Genomic DNA, 21366 nt, shown 5'->3' with positions numbered 1-21366 from the left:
TTGGATTCATTGGATTCATTGGATTCATTGGATTCATTGGATTCATTGGATTCATTGGATTCATTGGATTCATTGGATTCATTGGATTCATTGGATTCATTGGATTCATTGGATTCATTGGATTCATTGGATTCATTGGATTCATTGGATTCATTGGATTCATTGGATTCATTGGATTCATTGGATTCATTTGATTCATTTGATTCATTTGATTCATTTGCCTTCGTTTGATTCATTTGATTCATTTGATTCATTTGATTCATTCGATTCATTTTATTCATATCTTTAATTTTATGCCATTCATGTTCAGTCATTCGTTTTATTTCATTCAATTTGTTAGTATGAGTCAATTTATTCTATTAATCTTATAACTATTTCTAAATATAATCTTAATTTTTATGTAATAACCTAATCTAATTTGATTCGCGTATATTATAATTTTGATTTACATTAATTTTTCTACTCATTTTATGAATTTAAAAACCTATTGTTTCATTTTTGCTTTACTTTTTTATTTCGGTCGTTTTGTTGATTTCTATAATTTATTCAGTTTATTCGAGATTTAATTCGTGCAAGACTAGAAACTGTTTATCCCACCTCTAGTTGGGTGCCTATTTCTCGTGAGTTCTGCAAACTAATCCAATAGTGAAATGTGTAAGAAATGTCTCATCTCACTGCTAGGTGATTAAATCGGTTTTTTGTACTAAATACACAACAACAGTAAGCAGGGTAGCGAAAGGGTGCGTACCGCTGTAAGCTGTCAGTCTGTCTCAGTGTGTGGGTGAACCACCCCGTTTCAAAATGGTTTTTCAGCAAAATTGGAGAGAAATGCATCTCAAAATTATTATAAAAGGGCCAGCAGTTTCAAGCTCTGGTATCTTTCAATATCAGGCGTCGTGTGCTGAACTGTATTTTACTGTTGAAGTCTAGCTCCCCCCCCCTCCTCGGGGCGGGAATTGTGTCATAACGTTCACGACTGGTCCAGACTACTTAGCGCATCTTAGCATTATACACCAGCACACAGTTTGGCACGCGAATACGGGAGGATTCCGCGCCTAATCGTAAAGGACCGTCATCCGGCGCTGCGCGCCATCGTTTCACACCCTCGGGCAAAGTCCCTAATTGCAAATGAGGGTCCCCTCTCGGTGTTGGCCATTGCGGCTAGCCGCGGTCACGCCGATGCTCGCCAAGGAGGGAAGACGCCTGCCTGTATCCAAGCCAGCAACGCCCGCTGGTCCGTCCAACTGCCATCTGGATCACCATCATACCGGAGCCTTCATCGGGCCAGTTTCGCCGACGTCCGCGAGGGGATCTCGCCCGTCGGCATCGTTAGCGTCGCGACGCCCACCAACCGAAGCAGCAACAGTACGGTACGTTTAATGAAAATAGTAGAATTGTATATATCACCCCACACCCACACGTCACAATTACACATTAATAAAAAAAAGTGCAAGAAAAGTGAATGTTCTTAGATCTTTGTTCTTTGTTCTTTGTCCGCGTAGTCCTTGATTACCCGGTAGCTAGCCGACCCTGCGATACCAGCAATAGAGTCGCTTCTACCGTAAGAGCCTTGTTCAACGTTCAGCTACAGTTGGCGCTCAACTAAAAATCCGCGAAAGGTAATCAAGTGTACGGTAGAGTTCAATAATCTAAGGATTTTTCTGACGGGAGGTGGCAGGGATTCGTGCAAAATATGAATGTTTGTGCCCTTTCACTGTCCCACTGCTCCACAAAAAAGAATGTGAACGTGATGATAAATCGTTTTAAGAGGTCCTGAACGCAAAAGAGGACATTATGTGCTTTCCAAAATCGTTTTCTGCGTGAAGAAATTTGTGAATCTTGGTTTGAGTTCAGTGTCGTGATTCGTTAGTTTTTGTTCATTACCATAAATCATAACTTTGCTTTTCCAACATTAGTTCACATTGGCTACAATAATATACAAACGATAAACCTTGCATCCCTACTTGCAATAATTGAATCATTCATCATTTTACCATCTACGCTTTGCTCCATTTCACATGTAATCCGTACACAATAGAGCACACGGCTGAAAAAAATGAGCCCATAAAACAGCAAACAGCACAGAATACGCAGATCGGTTGGACGAGAATGTATAATATAATATAGAAGAATGCAATACTTTGTACGATGTCCTACGTCTGGACAGATTCCCGTGGGGGACTGATAGCAGGCCCAACATGCGCAATACGATCAACTCCCATAGCTTGGACAAAACCAGTGTGGAATTAAACATGAATCGTTCAAGATCGAACCAGGGGACAACAAATATAAAAGGAAAATTTGAGTCCCCATGGAACTGAGAGTAGAATTGCCAGTGGAAAAAAATAACCACAAATTTAAATTAACGGAGAATAGAAACAAATAGCAATTTCTCTGTAATGATAAGGCGGAGAATGAAGTTCGGACCAGAAAAAAATAGGCTAGGATAGTTTAAAAAGTTTATTTCAATCATTTGCAGGTGCTTTGATGGCTGATCAGGCCAGACCGGAAGAATTGAAGGACAGGATCGGATGTCGGCTGAGCCTAGAGGTTACGAATACTTCCGACTTTTTTCTCTGGGGTCGACATATCTGGTCCTGTGATCCGTTTGCTTACTGGTTGGTCCGATGTCATCATAAGGACTGTAAAGGAAAGAAAGTAAACAATTAGCTTGGAGAAGGAACATAAATTAAAAACGGAAGGAATAATAGTTTTGTCAGTCCGTGTTGCTTGATTGTACTTACGTTTCCCATTCCATTATGGGAAACGTAAGTACAATGGCGTGCTGACCGATCCGGGGGACGATGAAGGGATTAATAGTTTTGCCCTTTATCTGAGCGCCGACGGTAGAGATGCGATGAGGGGATGGCCCACTTGATGAAATTGGCCATATCTGTAATAGAAAAAATGGCTCAATTATAACATTCAATTATTTTAATTTGTGCACTTTTACTTATCTGTAGTGCATCTTGCAGGTCAAGATGGCTTCATGGTTGATCCCGGGAAGATTTTGTGGTTACTGCAGGTCAATCTTTCACAGAAAGATTGCATCCTGGTAGCAAAATACCACCACTGTTTATGTCCTAAAAGAGACAACTTTTAACAATGAACCGCTATCGAAGCTAGGTTTCGCTATGTTCATTGATAATTTTTCACTTACCTCGATTTTCGGTGAATATTAGGCCGATATTCACGATTCTTCCACTGATATTGGTAATAATTGTACACTTTTAGCACTGATCGAAGTGCTAAAAGTGTACAATTATTACAAGAGTGCTCTAGCTTCCATGGCATTTGTGTGACGTTTTGTAACTGACGTGGCAAACGTCAGATTGCCCGCCGGTAGACTTGCCCGCCGTGGGGTGTCTTGTTTGATTCGAAAGTGATTTAAATGTGATGGACATACATGTGAATATAGTTGTATACTATTTTGTTGCTAACTTTTGTAAATAGTTCGTCCAATTATTTAAAATGTAGTATTTTGTTTGTTTAGTTGTTTTTTATATAAAAATTTGATTTGTGCGTATTATGTTTGAATTTTTAAATTGTATATTTATTATTTTAATATGTTTGTAAAGTATAATTATGGTTTCGCGCGCTGTAAATATGTTGTAAATATTGCTAGTAGAATTGTGTGTTGCCTATTCACGAATTACTTTGAGCCTAAGATGATTTTAAGGAAGCATAGAAAATGTTGGCAAAATTTTCCTTCGGGTTACCAGTATCTGGAAACTTTTAAATGTACCGTGAACGGCGGGCGGCATTAGAATTCGGATAAAGTGGCAGATTGTTCCGTCGCTATTAGTTTCCGCAATTTTTTATGTACGTATTAAAGGCGCTTGGAGTGAAGTTTTATGGAGCAAAGTGATACAGGGGTGATATTCTTGTCAACGCACAACTAGCCACATAGTTCCGATGAAAAATGGATGCTCATTTTGATACCCGCTACTAAGTATTTCGATCGATTGGGAGTCAATTGCTGGAAAATAGGAAGGTTGAAATTTTAAAACGATTCCCAGGACGCGTTCTTCTGTGAAGCAGGATGGCTGTTTGGATTGGATCATGGGAGCACAAAAGAATTGGATATCCTGATACCAGGATCAAGAAGATCAATAGTTTTCCTACAGGATCTAGTAGAATAGCATAGAGGTATGGTTCGTATTGGTTTTCGGTGTCTAGAGGTTGGTTAGCAATTGAGGACAAAAGATAAGTATTGTTACCCTAATTTTAAAATATAACTACCAGTATCCGGTACACTTCGCCACACTCATCGGCACAAAGTAGACTGTAATATGTGGTAAAGACTGTAATATGTGGTCCTGGTCGCATTGGCGACTTTAGCTGGTTTAATTTAATTTTCCATATTGAACGATCGTAAATTTTCTACCAGTACGGAAAAGAATCGTTATACTTACCGAACAAATAACAACTCTGCACAGTAGTTATTTGTTCGGTAACAAAACATTCAAAACAATGAGAGTGAGTAAAGGCGCTTTAACCTGGGCTTATTAGCCAGGGCAAGGTGTAAATACCTCTGTCCTATCACAAAGGACCAAAGGAGTGACATTAACCTTCTTAGCCAAGTCACTCCCAACGATTTATTATATCCCCTTCAAACTGAAACGGTCGGTACGGTTGTCCTCGTTTCTTCCTCTTTTAAGATTCAAAACAATTCGTTAATTGAATTATTCATTAAATGAATAATTTAATTGCCGTCTAATTTTGAAACATCTTCAAACCCAACTCTGCCCAGTAGGCCTGGCCGTTTTAATATTTGCGACATATGAAAATATGCTTCAAATATTAATATTGACAAGAAAAACACTACAGAATACCGGCAGTGTTTTCCAGGATGCTTTTCAATACTGGCTGTGTAAGGGTTAGAATAGAATAGAATAGAATTGAAGATGATTTTAAGGAAGCATATGATAAAAAAAATGTTAAATCACTTCGTGCTTTCACCTTTTTTTCACCGGAGTAGTGGATAGTGTAACCGTTGGTTCCATCGTTTAGATTTTTGTTGTAAATAATATTTGTTGTTTGTAGAACCTTCACGTTTTTTGTACTAAATACACAACAACAGTAAGCAGGGTAGCAAAAGGGTGCGTACCGCTGTAGGCTGTCAGTCTGTCTCAGCGGGTAGGTGAACCACCCCGTATGGAGACGCGCTATATTGAAGTTTAAAAATGGTTTTCAGAAAAAATTGGAGCGAAATGCATCTCAAAATAATTATAAAAGGGCCAGCAGTTTCAAGCTCTGGTCTCTTTCAATATCAGGCGTCCGTGTGCTGAAGTGTATTTTACTGGTGAAGTCTAGTTCCCCCCCCCCTCTTCGGGGCGGGAATTGTGTCATAATGTTCACGACTGGTCCAGGACTTCTTAGCTACGAGAGAAACTAAAAACCGAATAAACACATTAATCAAGTACATCACATTCTTATTACATATCCAAATAATACCAAACCTTACTTACCTACCGCAACAGGGCTATGACCATATCAGCATGCAGTAAATAAGTCATCGCAAACCCATACTCGATGCAATTAGTTTACATACGCTTTACTGCCTCCAGGCGCTTGGCTCGCTTCCCGACCAAACGCAATAAATAAGACAGTGCGCATGTAATCTCAGGTTACATGCGCCCACCTTGGCTAAAGAGTCCGCCTTCTCATTGCCCGCAATAGAACAATGTGACGGGAGCCAAACCAAGGTAATCTGGTAAGATTTTTCATATAGAGCACTCAGATATTCCCGTATTTCCCCAGGAAATACGGTGAGTGCTTTCCAGGCTTCGCCGCACGGATGGCCTCAATGGAACTGAGACTATCCGAAACGATGAAGTAATGGTCTGAGGGCAGGGTGTCAATGATCCCGAGAGTATACTGAATGGCAGCTAATTCTGCGACGTAAATTGAAGCAGGATCATTGAGTTTGAATGAGGCAGCAAGATTTTCGTTGAGGATACCGAAGCCTGTGGACCCGTCGAGAATTGATCCGTCAGTGTAGAACATTTTGGCACAGTCGACTTGATTGTATTTGTTATAGAAAATATTTGGGACCACTTGTGGGCGAATATGATCCGGAATTCCACAAATCTCTTCCTTCATTTTTTTCATCATCGAAAAATACAGTTGGATCAGAAGTATCTAAGAGATGAGCACGGTTGACGTTATACGTAGATGAACTGATGTTCTGTGCCATGTAATCGAGGTACAAGGACATGAATCGGGTCTGAGAATTAAGCTCGATAAGCCTTTAGTAATTTGCAATCACCAATGGGTTCAGAATATCGCATCGAATGAGCAATCGATATAAGAGGTCCCAGAATCGATTTTTCAGCGGAAGAACGCCCGCCAGCACTTCGAGACTCATCGTATGGGTCGAGTGCATGCAACCCAAGGCAATACGCAAGCAACGATACTGGATTCGCTCCAGTTTGATGAAGTGTATGTTCACAGCGGAGCGAAAGCAGAAACATCCGTACTCCAACACTGATAATATCGTTGTGTGGTACAGCCTGATTAGGTCTCCTGGATGGGCACCCCCTTATGTTCCAGTTATTGTACGGAAAAAGTTGATCCTTTGTTGGCACTTCTGTTTCAGATACCTAATGTGACATCCCCAGGTACCTTTAGAGTCGAACCATACCCCGAGATATTTGAATGTTGAAGCCTGAGCAATAGTTTGATCCATTAATTGAAGCTGTAGTTGCGCTGGTTCACGCTTTCTAGAAAATACTACTAGCTCAGTTTTCTCCGTGGAGAACTCGATACCCAGCTGGAGAGCCCAAGTAGACAAATTGTCCAAGGTATCTTGCAGTGGTCCTTGCGAGTCGACGGCTTTAGGACCTGTAATAGAGACCACACCGTCATCTGCAAGCTGCCTTAGCGTGCAGGAATTGACAAGACATTCGTCAATGTCATTCACGTAAAAATTGTAGAGGAGAGGGCTTAGACATGAGCCCTGGGGAAGACCCATGTAGCTAAATAGTGATGTTGATAAATCACCATGCGAGAAATGCATTTGTTTTTCAGACAAGAGGTTTAGCAAAAAGTTATTTAAAATTGGTGAAAGACCATGCTGTTGCAACTTCTCATAAATAATGTTGATAGAAACTGAATCGAAAGCCCCCTTAATATCCAAGAATACTGATGCCATCTGCTCTTTGTTAGCATATGCCATTTGAATTTCTGTTGAGAGCAATGCAAGGCAATCGTTCGTCCCTTTGCCTTTGCGGAAGCCAAATGGTGTATCTGACAGTAAGCCATTTGTTTCGACCCAATTATCGAGGCGAAACAAGATCATTTTTTCGAATAACTTCCGGATACAGGACAGCATTGCAATCGGACGATACGAGTTGTGGTCGGAGGCTGGTTTTCCTGGTTTTTGTATGGCGATGACCCTCACCTGTCTCCAGTCATGTGGGACAATGTTACCCTCGAGAAACCTATTAAATAAATTCAACAAGAAGAGAACTCCACCATCGTAAACGGTGTTTCGTTCGCGGTATTGTAAGGCGACGCGGCACGGTAGATTTTCTGTGCCGGGGCGGAATCCAGACAAACCTTCTTGGCGAAATCGAATATCCAACGGTTTGAATATTCCACGCTCTCGTTATTACTGTTTCGGTTTCGCATGCGTCGGGCCGTGCCCCAAAGAGAGCTCATCGATGTTTCTCTTGTTAACCCGTCGACAAACCGGCGCCAGTAACTGCGTTTCTTAGCTTTCATTAAATTTTTCATTCGCTTTTCTAATATCGCGTACACTCGATAACTAGCAACTAACCCGTCGTTCCGGAAGGTTTTATACGCGGCAGCTTTCTCCCCGTACACGTCTGAGCACTCTTTGTCCCACCACGGGTTGGGAGAACGTTTTTGGGTGTTCACGTCGGGTACTCGTTTCGTCTGAGTTTGAATCGCGGTATGAGAATCGAGTTGGACAAAAACTTATATTCTTCCTCCGGGGGAAGTACCTGTGTCGAGTCGATAGTTTTAGATATCGCAGCAGCGTAGCTCTTCCAATCAATAATTCGTATGAGGTCATAGGGAACATTGATTGGTTCCGATGGTCTTGAACGAGTGGTGATTGCAATTACAATTGGCAGGTGGTCACTACCGTGTAGGGTGACCATATCAGACGAGTAAAAAACCAGGACAGTCGAAAGAGTACTGCTTCCCCCCGCTACCTCTCGATCGACATTGCCTTTTAAGCGTGTTTTCGGCAGTTAAAAAGTTCTGAGGTTTGGCAGGCAGAGCTTCGACAGTAAAAAAGTTCTGGTAGTCTGGGAGGATGAGCTTTTTCGCATATACACAAAGGCAGTTCTTGCTACACCACCATCATCAAACGTTTCATGCTGAGATGATCGGTGCAGGACCCGCGAGGAGTTTTCAGTACTAAAAACACGCCATTGACGTAAATCAGAAACATCAGCGATCCCAAGTAGCTTCCCTGCGCTATGCCTGGCAATCTCCAATGACAACTATTATCTCTCGATTTGAGAGCTACAAAAGCATCCGTTGTTCCCAAAAAATTCTCCGTTTAATCGATTGTTATATGAAAACTGGCGGATAGCTTGGTGTAAATAATATCAGTTTGAGCCAGAAAAAAATGACATCTCTGCGTGAACGTCAAAGAAAACAAAATTCAATTCATGCCTGTCGCGATGAATGAAATGTTTGGTTCGTTTCCATCGTCATTTGTTCTCCCACACTCTTACACAGCGTATTTAGGTTCGGACATGTTCGGTTTCAGAAGCAATCTGAATTTTGTTTCTGTTCTACCTATGAGAGGGATTATTGAGCAAAAGTGCACAAGATATAGATTATGCAGTTCATTTATGCTCGAAAATGTATAAGATGCCAGTTTTTGCCTTCAAACTGTCCACATAAAAACAAATAAATGGTTTGGTTGGTAAAGGAATTTATATTTTCTCTGCACTCAATTCCAATCTGTATGAAGTTTCAGTCAGTTGGAAAGTTAATGAATAAGGGAGGCGGTGAATCTGAATTCTGGTTTCGGTTGATACAAGCAGAAATAAGTTACTGATTTTGAAATTTCGCAGCACTGGTTTGAGCGCGACATTCCATACTCCCTGTTATGTAGGATGCTATACTCGGCGGTTAGTCGCTGTTCAGCGTCCAGGCGTGAAGGCATGTTAATCGTCTATTAGCTATTTCATTTATTTGACACGCCTCAATGCATTACCTGAGCCGTGGATCTTTTAATATTATCAATGTGTAAATAAAAATAAATAAATCGAATTGGGGGTAGGCGTAGCGTAGTTGGTAAATCGATTGCCTTGTACGCAGCGCGCCTGGATTCGAGCCCCGACCCCGCACATTTTTTTAACCCCAAAAACCTCTATAATCGAAATTAAAAAACTGTTTTAATCCATCTAGTGGTGCAATTGGCCAGTAAAATGGTGGAAATGTATATTACATATTCAGTACGATTTGCACATAGTACATACAATGGATCGACTGCCACGATTTTGAGATACTATGTGTCGACACTGAAACATCGCTTGAAACCAACGGCGGATCAAGGAGGAAGATCCGTTAAGAAATTTAAACTAGTTATAATTTTAAAGTAGCAACTCCTTACTGCATACTCCTATCTAAGCCAATACAAGCCAAAAAAAATTTATTAGGATTAGGATTAGGTTGACGACTTTTAGAGCGATTGCATAACCTTTCTATATGAGAAAGGCAAAAATGTGCCAAAGTAAAAAAAGTCAATTTTCGTAAAAAAAAATTTCGAGATTGCATTAAATCTCAACGTTTCATGCATTTTAAAATCATTAGGCATCCAAAATACAAATTCGATTTTCAAATTTTCCCTTACTCCCCCTTTTGGAAATTTTTCATTTCAGTTTATATTGGAATTTGCTGTGTGGTCGCACTCATCAACCCGTAATTCCGGAACCAGAAGTTCAATCAACAAAAAAATCAATAGCAGCTGATGGGAAGGTTGTACCTTTCATTTGAGACTAAGTTTGTGCAAATCGGTCCAGCCATCTCTGAGAATCAGAGGTGACATTTCCACATACACACATACATACACACAGGCATTTTCCGATCTCGACGAACTGAGTCGAATGGCATATGACATTCGGCCCTCCGGGTCGGGATTAGGTTGGCGATTTTTAGAGCGATTGCATAACCTTTCTATATGAGAAAGGCAAAAATCGAATTTTTTATATATCCATCGGATCTTGTATACGCGCTTTGTTACTTTGCGTAAAGATCTTATTTCTTATTGAAGATCGATTTACTTCATTGCCTCTTGTTGCTTGTGGATCACTTAGTCCGCTTTCTCTCAGTTTATCGTTTTCGTTCATGCTATTCATGTTGTATGGGCTTTCAAGATTACCTGGTTTGAGTTGTTTGTGGGGCCTACGGGTCACGATCGCGTATCCGTGTTCTTTGTTATTTACTTTATTATCGGTGGTGCTAGCAGTTGATTGGGAAGTAGTAGACGCATCTTAATGATCGGACACGCTGTGCGTAGGTTCTGTTGTTCCAGTATTCGTTGGTGCCTGAGCTGCAACTCCAGCGTTTTGTGATTTAGTTGATGTTTGATGAAGGGCTGTGTGATGGGTGTGCTTGCTGTTGATATCGCTTCGTTAGAGGTTTGTGTACATGGTTTCTCGTAGTGTGTCTTCTAGTGTAACAACGCAGGGCACGCAGGGGTCTGTCCTTCATACGTGCACAGCGTGATTTGAGATTTGGTCACGCGTTTTGCTATGAATCGAAAGTTCAGATATGACGGAATAGGTTCCGTCACTCGCATTTCCATGAAACAAACACCGTTGGAAATATCTAGAAAAATTTTCTGCTGGTTTCAAACTTAAAGGATTCCATCTTACGTATTCCGACATGATGGTTGTAATAAATTTATTAATAGTGCTCAGGTGTAGATCGTGCAGACGCATATCAATCTTATCATCGTCAATATAAATGGGTATCCTGGTCCTAACATTATCATACTCAACGACGTATTGCATGTTGTCTTCCATAGCGTAGCTTTCCATTATGGCCAAAGTTTTAATCGTTATCAGTAACGAGTGTGGTGGGCTTGTATAACGACGACTTCCGTTAGTCTGAACTGCATTTGCAAATTTGCTGTTGAATTTTGCTGTTGAGTTTCAAACATCTTGAAATGAATGATCGATATCGCACCGATGAAAGTAACGGTGCTTTATTGTTCACACTGGCTTGGGACGAATTTTATTATTCGATTGCTTTGCTTGTTTATAATACTGGCACGGTACATATAAACAGCAGACTTTAGGTAGAAACGTTCGTTTGATTCACTGCACTGTTATCAAGCAGAGCGACTGATTAGGTATTGGTATTGACCCTGTAGTAATTCCATGGTCCCCAGCTCGAGAGAGAAAGAAATTTTTCCACGATAGTTGATATTTTTCTTTTTATGGAATGGATTTCCAGTAAGACTAAAAAAAGCCACTAGCCAGAGAACTCAAGTAGAAGCAAAAGCACCAAAACGCCGATGTGTCTTTTTAGAGGTACCAAAGATAATTCTTCGGGTCCCGGATTGAAAGGCGATTTAAGCCGAGAAGAAGCGCTGGTATCCATTGTTTCATCGATATTGACAAGGCACACTTGAGAGATTAAAAAAACCATCGGAAGGTACAATTGGGAAATTCGACTGTATTAAGGTTTGTTTGTCGCATTCCGATGTAGGATGAGTATACGTTGCAGTTATGGTTGCGTTCGGTCGTAGCTGCGATCTGGAGCATAGTGAAAAGCGAAGACTGAATAAATAGAAATATATTAGGCTTACAGGAGAAAACCAGGACAAATCAAGCAGTTTCCTCGACTTCCCAGGACACCAGGACAGTCAATGCAAAACCAGGACATGTCCTGGGAAACTAGGACGTATGGTCACCCTACTACCGTGGGATAAAATATTACCTTCCACTTGCAATCTAACCGTAGTGATGTCGAGCATAAAGATATGTCCAGTGCACTTGCTTGCGCAGGTGGTCAAGGAATCCGTGTCATTTCCCCTGTGTTCAGAATTGTCATATTGAAGTTGTCACAAAGGTCTTGAATTGTCGAAGATCGATTATCGTCGTACAGACAGCCCCACCCCGGACCGTGAGAGTTAAAGTCTCCAAGAAGCAGGCGGGGCGAGAGAAGGTGTTCAATCACGTTGTAGAATCTTCGATATCCCATCATGGCCCTAGGAGGAATGTAAATAGAAGCAATGCAAAGATCTTTGCCTTTGATTGTTGTTTGACAAGCGACAACTTCAATGCCTGGCGTCGAAGGGAGGTTGGTTCGATTGAAGGAGTAGCACTTTTTGATCCCTAAAAGTACCCCTCCATATGAGTCTTCTTGATCCAAGCGGATAATGTTAAAATCGTGGAAGTTGAGGTTTATATTAGAAGTTAGCCATGTTCCACATAGGGAAAATGCATCACAATGATTGTAATTTAGCAAGTGTTTAATGAATCAATTTTGGAGATAATACTTCTGCAGTTCCACTGTAAAACAGTGATCAGATCCGTGATTCCGTCTAATAAGTTAGCCATCGAAGGATACGATCGCTGCAAGGAGGGGCCATTGTTCAGTCAACTGTTTTAAAAATGTTCTTACTGTTGGTAGAATAGCAACCAGCAAGCTTTTCAGAGGATCGGTAATGTTGAAAGCTGTGAATATCCAGTCCACAATGTCAGAAAATTTAAGGAATCCCGTTTTAGGTTGAGTTTCTGACTGTAAAATTGGAGCACTTGGGATTTTTGGTGCCCCGGGGAGTGCTGGGAACTCCTGGTTGTATCTCGATTTCCCAAAACCAGGAGGTATTATCTTCGGATTTGTACCAGCACTTCCAGTTGATGAATTATTTTTAGTTTGTACCTTTGTTTGGGACAACCTAGGACCCTTACGAGGAAGTTCAGGTGAGTTTTGATTAGGTCTTTTCTTAGAGTTTCCAAGCAGAGCCAAAGAATGCCCCTCGCAAGGGTTGTTAGAGGCGTTATCGTCAGTTGGCAAGAGAGCGAATAGGTTTTCGGAGATAAGTGGAACAGTTCTTTTAAGCATTTCTGCGTAAGATCGTCTGAAGCGATCTTTGGCGGATCGCTTCAGTTTATCCGCGCGAAGTTTGTACGTTGAGCATGTCAAAAGTTCATGCGGATTCTCCCCACAGTAAACACACTTCTCAGCGGGCCTACTGCAAGTATCATCCGCATGGCGTTCCCCACATTTACCACAGCGTTGCTTGTTGCTACAGTAGGTGGCCGTATGACCTAGCTGCTTGCAATTGGAACAATTCATGACCCGCGGTACAAACAGGCGTACAGGTAGACGAGCTCCTCCCACTTCAACGTAGCTCGGAAGTGCAGATCCGGCGAAGGTTACACGAAACGAGTCTGATGGATAGTAATTCCCATCTTCGATGGACTTTGAGTGCAATTGCTTGCACTCCAAAATCTTAACTGATTGAAGGTTAGGGTCCTTAAAGCGGCCAGCCCCATCATTCATCAGATCATCGACAGTTAGACCCGCATCACTCACCACACCGTCGATCTCCACATCACGAGAAGGGATGTAGACGCGATACTCCAGCGTACAGAGGCTATTGCTAACGATATCATTGGCCTGTTTCAAGTCAGTAACGACTACGCGGAGTTTATCTTACTGAACCTTTTTAATCTCGGTTACGGCCGAGTAACGTTTTGTCAGCTCCCGTGCAACAGTTATGCTGTTCAACGGTTTATTTTTGGGCCGAAAGTATACCACCCAAGGACCAGCGGATCCATCTGGGTAAACCTTGACTCGGGGGGCTGTGAGCACTTGTTTCTCGATACAACGTTCGGTTACGAATGAACTTACAGTTTTGTTAAATAGTACATACAGAAGATAATAAAAAGCAGGAAAAACGATCTTCAACATGCTAAAAGAAAGTTTGTTCGTTCTAGCATACCTGGTACAACGTCGATACACCGTGATTTTTGCGTACGTTTGTGTTATCGATGAAGACTACCACGCGAACCATTATACAGATGCCGCTAGTGCAACAATATATTTTAATTTAAACAATTAGGGCAATATCTGACGCTTTTATGTTCCATGTGGCACGTCGGTTCGTCGGTGATTGCACAATTTCTGTAATACCAATATACTTATCGAGAAGGCTGCCCAGATTCAAACATGGCGGAGCGATCTGTCGTAGTTTGACAGTAGTGATCGCTTCATTTCAAAACAATCGTTATTTTGTATAGGACACTTTTCGAATGCCTCTGTCATGTCGGTTCGTCGGTGTTATAACTTCATTGAGCCTGAAATTATTGTTATCAGAAGTCTGACAGAGTCCCTCAAATATTATGAAACAAGCCCTAGAAAAAATTGGAATCGAGACGGTTCTGTAAGTTGATCCAGAGAAACACAAAAATAACCATTTTACAAAAAATTGAACTTTCAGCAATTTTCATCCGATTCAAACTAACAAGCACTTATTTTCAATGGTTATTAGCAGGCTTTTAGTTTCCATAAAATATATTTTTTAGGATTGCTTTATCTAGCCGAAAATCTTGACCAAATGCTCATTTTGCATTAAAAAATAAGGAAAAATTAAGAAAAAGTTCAATAAATTCGTCAATAACGTCAGAACCAGTAGTCGCACTAAAACAAAATGTTTTAACGACCGAACGTACAATCTATTACTTTTAATTCAACAACGAAGGTACAGTGACACAATCTCATTTTCGTACACCGCTATGCGGAATGCTTATATGCATTTTACAAGTAAAAATAAAGTTTACGAGACATTTTATATATGTAGAAATAGTTTACTAGACAGCATAGGGAAGATACAATAATTATCTTTGTACTACAAATGCTCATTTGTTCAAAAATAATCATAATTCTAAAGATAGTCAAATATACACGCAATCTCATATTCGTACAGTACACATATTTTTTCAAAAATCAATTGAAATTTCTATAATAAATATTCAATGTGCTAGCTTTTGTTTGTAATTACAGTTTTCAATCGTATTGAAATGCTAACCACTAGTTTTTGTGTGCATTTAACTTAAATTTTTCCCATTCTTCTAAATAGTAGTTTCTAAGATCATTCTCATTATAATCCGGATAGTTTCGCACTTTTTATCCAAATACTCCCATTTATTTTTCTAATCAGTTGATAAACGGGGTCCGCAGTGAAGAATCCATAACATTCAAACAATTATAAATTTACTCTAAACGTTTTTTGCACGCCTTATACTTTAGGTTCTTCTCCTGATCGAATTTCCAATATCCACCATTTCTTAGTAAAAGTACCATTTTATGGAAGATTTGCTTTAAAATTTATTTTAAGATATTCATATTAAAATACACACCAAAAAATATGAATTTTATCACTGACGTAATTGCAAACATGACACAATTTAATAACCCGTAATTCACGAAATGACGAAACATTACCATGTTCCGTTTAATTTTACATGAAACAAATACTTTACATGCGCAATGACATAAAATTACACTTACTGCCATTCAAAACAAACACCATAGGTGGAGTAAAATTACATGATTTACGAAAATCAACGTCATGTAAAATTAAAATCTAACGTAAAACTAAATCATTTTTGATGCTCGTATATGTTAGGGTCAGGAGACGTAAATTTACACGATTTTTTCTAGGTGTGTACACATTCTGATCCATCATTCCATCAATGAAGACAATGAGGACATATAATACCCCATACAAAAAGTCCACTGTCTCTGCGCTTGGCTGCTGTTATAAGGCTTTTACGTCCAGGTCTGAGTTCGATTTTCTCCACTCGAAACAACAGCCATTTGAGTCAAAGATGTTGAATTTGGACTCGTAGACAAAGTTTACAATCTTTCCAATATTCCGATAAAATATTTCAATGTTGTTTAGTAAATAAAATTCTATTCTTTGTTCTTCTCATTGATGAACAGCTTCTCCATACATTGCGAGCCGTACCAAAGCAGACATATACTTAAATGCTATGATTCAATTTATTTATCATGTATATAACATTAATTACTCGATTTTCCCAATTTTTACATTTCTTACAAAAGAAATGTATAGGATTCGCTCAAACTTTGAAAACTTTTTCCGAGGCCCGGAGGGCCGAGTCTCATATACCAATCGACTCAGCTCGACAAATCGAGACAATGTCTGTATGTGTGTGTGTATGTGTGTATATATGTATGTACAAAATGTCATGTAATTATCTCAGCAATGGCTGAACCGATCTTAAAGAAATTAGTTTCAAATGAAAGGCCCAACGTTGCCATTTGACACTATTATTTTTGATTTTCGATATGTTGTTTACTTTCTAAGATATGGGCGATTTTGTCAAAATACAGCAGGTTTTTTGCAAATAACTTTCAAACAATACAATATTGTACCATAAACTGCACATAAATAGATGTAAAATACCTTTCTAACAAGCTATAGATTGTCAAAATCCGTGCACGAGCGGAGGAGATATCAAACATTTTGTATTTTTATTCCTCGCTTTCCAATTTCTACTAGGTAATTAAAAATGAGATTGTTTCATACAGAGTATTGCTTTACTGGTGTTTTACGGGCAAAACTAAACCGATTTTGAATATCGGGGTATGAAAACACATCTACGTGATTCAAGGAATTCGATGTTGAGAACATTTTGTGAATTACCTTTATAATAAATTAACTATTTCTCAAAAATCAATATATAAGTTCACTTCAAAGACAAAATAATGTGTTGATAAAGAAACAGTGAGTTCTAGTATTTATCCATTGGATTAGGCATTGCGTTCAATCATGAGGTAAATGTTGGATGGTATATCAATACACAGATCAACAAGTAATTCACCTAGTAGTGAGATAAAAGATTTCTAATATAATTATACTTGCGGCGTCACCGAAAGCAACTGTACGTTTGAAGCCCAAAAATCTAGCAAAAATTTGGCTCTTTTGCAAGATTTAGGTTGTACTGGTTATGGCGCAAAAATTACTGCTTACATTATTTATGAAAAGAATGTAAGAATCAATATATCATAATAATATACCTATAAAAATAATGTAACTGCATTAACCATCATTTGCCATTCCTCACACGCCCCCCCCCCCCCCTCATCTCTCTCTCTATCTCTCTCTCTCTCTCTCTCTCTCTCTCTCTCTCTCTCTCTCTCTCTCTCTCTCTCTCTCTCTCTCTCTCTCTCTCTCGCTCTCTCTCTCTCTATCTCTATCTCTATCTCTCTCTCTATCTCTCTCTCTCTCTTTCTCTCTTTGTCTCTCTTCTATCGCATCTATTTAGCTATTTCTGTATCCATTTCTAAGTTGTGTGATAAGATCTTCTGCCAATCTGAAATATTTATTAATTGTAATTGCGAAGGTTTGAGAAAACAAAACTATTTTTTGTCTGCTGCTACATCAACTCAACTTTATTTCAATTGTATTCAAAGCCTGTATCTACACTATAATTAAGGAAATTCATGGCTATATCAGAAAAATATTTGGCTTAACTGGGTAATATGAAAGTTTGACGATGAAAATTTCCAAAAGAGACATTCCACGTGCGATATTTAAACTATTCGTATCTCTATTGAATTTTGAATGAAATATATGCTCAAAGACTGAAAGCTGAATCCAGCAGGATTGGACTTGCCATCAACGTTTCGAAGACAAAATACATGAGAGGAAGAGGTTCTAGAGACGACAATGTGAACATTCCACCCAAGTTCGGATTGACGGTGACGAAATCGAGATAGTCGACGAATTCATGTATTTGGGCTCACTAGTAACCGACGACAATGATAACAGCAGAGAAATTCAGAGACGGATCTTGGCGGGAAATCGTGCCTACTTTGGACTCCGGAGGACGCTCCGGTCGAACAAAATTCGCCACCGCACGAAGTTGATTATCTTCAAGACGCTGATTAGATCGGTGGTCCTCTACGGCCACGAGACCTGGACTATGCTCGTGGAGGACCAACGCGCCCTTGGAGTTTTCGAACGAAAGGTGTTGCGTACCATCTATGGTGGCGTGCAGATGGAAGACGGAACGTTGCGCAGGCGAATGAACCATGAGTTGTATCAGCTGCACATTCGTTGTATTGGTACGAACTTTCATGAAAAATAACGGATCAAAGACCAAAAATATCCACTAATTAGATCCAGGGAAAGAAATCTCCCAAAGTACCCACTCTCGATGGGGGATGCAACTACAATGTGTCTTCTAACTTATCGTCGTCCATATCTGGATATACTGAGTAGTTTGAACCATTTCTTTTTCACAGTATTGGTCTGTATAGGACTTATTTAACCATATTTCCTTTCCTACACGAGAATTCCGAACGAAACAATATGAAAGCTATTAGGATGAATGGAAAGAGACTGCATTGCAATCCACTGAATGCACGGCTTTTATGCTATCGACATAGCCTAGACATTTCACACTATTTACTTCAATGCAAATAAAAACTTTGAAATATCTACCTGTCTCATTCACGAATCGCATTCTCCCTGTCATGTGACCTTGTCTCACTTTACTATATTCAATTGCGCGTTAAAATACTGGACCAGTAAATTCTATTCTGTACATAAATCTGTTTTTTGGGAATATGTGATCAAAAAGTAAACTTCGAATTCCAAAGCAAATTGAACGTTCCAGGTTCCTGATAACTAATTAAGGTCCAACAATAAAGTAGAAATTTTAAAACGACGCCGTCAAGTAAAGAAGCATGAAAACAAAAAGAATAAAACCAAAAAAGATGGAAGCCCTAGAAAGTCTATTGCATATTTATTAGCCTTTTCTCGGAAGATGGGATTATCAAAAACATTTCAAAACTTTCTGATGCAATGGTTCTCAAATTCGTACAATCCGGTCTATTCATTTTCTTCATTCAAAAATGTTTTAGCTTCAAATATATGACCATTTCGTTTTAATTAATTATTTCATTCCGCACCTTTTTATTCGTTTTGTTCATCTGCGTTCATTTTACTTATTTTATTCGTTCCGTCTTTGGATTCACTCTGATCAGTTTATTCTGTTTGTGCATTTTACTCATATCATTCATTTAACTTATTTTATTCATTGTTTTCATTGTATGCATTTTATTCATTTTGTTCAGTTTCTTCATTTATTAAAATCTGACTACTTTTTCAGTTTTAATCATTTCATCCAAATAATTTATTTGATTCAATTTATTTCTTTATATTACTTTATAACCTTTTACCATTGTTCAATTTTTCATTTTAATCAATGCATTTAATTCTGCTCATTTTCTTCTTTTTATTCATTTTATCACTTCAGCTCATTTTGTTTATTTGATTCGTTTGTTTTATTTATGCATTTCATTTATTTTTTACTTTATTTATTTTGTTCATCCATTCTTTTTATTCATTTGATCCATTTCATTAATTTGATTCATTGTATTTACTGGATGAATTAAATCAATTTGATTCATTTAATTCGATTGATTAATTTGATTCATGCGATTCATGTGATTCATTTGGTTTATATGATTCATTTGATTCATTTGATTCATTTGATTCATTGGATTCTTTTGATTCATTTGATTCATTGGATTCATTGGATTCATTGGATTCATTGGATTCATTGGATTCATTGGATTCATTGGATTCATTGGATTCATTGGATTCATTGGATTCATTGGATTCATTGGATTCATTGGATTCATTGGATTCATTGGATTCATTGGATTCATTGGATTCATTGGATTCATTGGATTCATTGGATTCATTGGATTCATTGGATTCATTGGATTCATTGGATTCATTGGATTCATTGGATTCATTGGATTCATTGGATTCATTGGATTCATTGGATTCATTGGATTCATTGGATTCATTGGATTCATTGGATTCATTGGATTCATTGGATTCATTGGATTCATTGGATTCATTGGATTCATTGGATTCATTGGATTCATTGGATTCATTGGATTCATTGGATTCATTGGATTCATTGGATTCATTGGATTCATTGGATTCATTGGATTCATTGGATTCATTGGATTCATTGGATTCATTGGATTCATTGGATTCATTGGATTCATTGGATTCATTGGATTCATTGGATTCATTGGATTCATTGGATTCATTGGATTCATTGGATTCATTGGATTCATTGGATTCATTGGATTCATTGGATTCATTGGATTCATTGGATTCATTGGATTCATTGGATTCATTGGATTCATTGGATTCATTGGATTCATTGGATTCATTGGATTCATTGGATTCATTGGATTCATTGGATTCATTGGATTCATTGGATTCATTGGATTCATTGGATTCATTGGATTCATTGGATTCATTGGATTCATTGCACAGTGGTCCAGATCGCTAATTTAGGAGGAATTTTTACTTTCTGACAAACCTGTATAATTTAGCCGTATCATGTCTTAGGATGAATTTGTGTACTTTAGAAGATGCTTCTTTTTATTGGAATAGTTATTAGGGTGGTTCTAATTTATCTAAAATACGATAATAAACTTTTTACTGATGAAAGATAGAGCTCCACAGTCTTCCACAAAGTTGTAAAGTAACTTATTTTGAATAAATTTGTTGAATATATTAAAGCTCTATCTCTTTTAGTTTTTGTTACACAAGAAATTAAAAAAAAAAAAGATTAGGGTGTTCCTGAAAAAACGTTTTTTTAGTATAACTTTCGTATCTTTTACTTTTTGTTAACACAACCTTTGAACAGCTTATTGAAAACTTCAAGCCGAGTATTTTTCTCCAAGACACCGAAGGTCTAACTTTTTTCTTTAAAAAGTTATGGACACTTTTCGTTAAAAAAAATAGCCTATTTCAAGGCTCAATATCGCTGATGCGGGCACCTAAAATTGAATTCTGTTTCCACCACATGAAAGACCATACTTATTAGTATATTTGAGCAAAAATTGGCGAATACGATATTTTTTTAAAATTTGCAATTTAGATTTAAAGTTTGTAGTTTTGCAGGTTCAACGCATTAAAGCATTTACACACATATCGTTGTATTATGAAAAAAGCCACTTTCAAATATCATTCTCTCATCGCAGCAAGCTTTGCATAAGTGAAACGACTGTCAAAAAAGGTTTCTGATTTTATTCGTTTTAAATAAAACTAGTAAATATGGATATTAGTCGAAGAGAGTTGGCGAATTTGCTTATTGCTGGTAATCCAAATGTAAAATTGAGACTTGTTAGTGCTCGGAAGAAAATAAAAATCTTCATGTTGGAATTTAGAAGGTTGTGGATTCGGAGTAAGCGCACGCAAATTCGGTTTGAGCTGGAAAATTTTGTGTGGCTTGAAGGAAAGCTAAGATTCGAAGTCGAAGGTAAAGGTAAAGGCCGAAAGAGGAAACCATTTTC

General features: G+C 38.6%; 1 protein-coding gene and 1 long non-coding RNA gene across 7 annotated transcripts in view; one reads left to right on the top strand and one right to left on the bottom strand.

Moving 5' to 3' along the window:
• Positions 1-778: 778 nt before the first annotated feature.
• Positions 779-21366, top strand: part of LOC131695749 (uncharacterized) — a 55656-nt gene continuing 35068 nt past the window's right edge. For 5 of the 6 annotated variants that reach the window (XM_058984268.1, XM_058984266.1, XM_058984265.1 and 2 more), the window contains exon 1: positions 779-1370. In XM_058984268.1, the coding sequence (XP_058840251.1) occupies positions 1129-1370 (242 nt within the window). In that variant the 5' untranslated portion in view covers positions 779-1128. Of the gene's footprint in view, positions 1371-1502; positions 1525-21366 lie in introns of those variants that run through there. The other variant, XM_058984269.1, reaches the window with a different exon arrangement.
• LOC131695750 (uncharacterized) lies at positions 2448-3299 on the bottom strand. The gene is made up of 4 exons (XR_009306710.1): positions 3161-3299; positions 2954-3083; positions 2791-2893; positions 2448-2642 (listed from the first exon to the last, which is right to left on the bottom strand). It is a non-coding gene; the product is annotated as an uncharacterized LOC131695750 (long non-coding RNA).

Source organism: Topomyia yanbarensis, unplaced genomic scaffold (genome assembly GCF_030247195.1).
Source record: "Topomyia yanbarensis strain Yona2022 unplaced genomic scaffold, ASM3024719v1 HiC_scaffold_51, whole genome shotgun sequence".
NCBI classification, from domain to species: Eukaryota; Metazoa; Arthropoda; class Insecta; order Diptera; family Culicidae; genus Topomyia; species Topomyia yanbarensis.
Note: the sequence above shows the minus strand (reverse complement) of the source record. Positions and strands in the feature narration are given on the sequence as shown.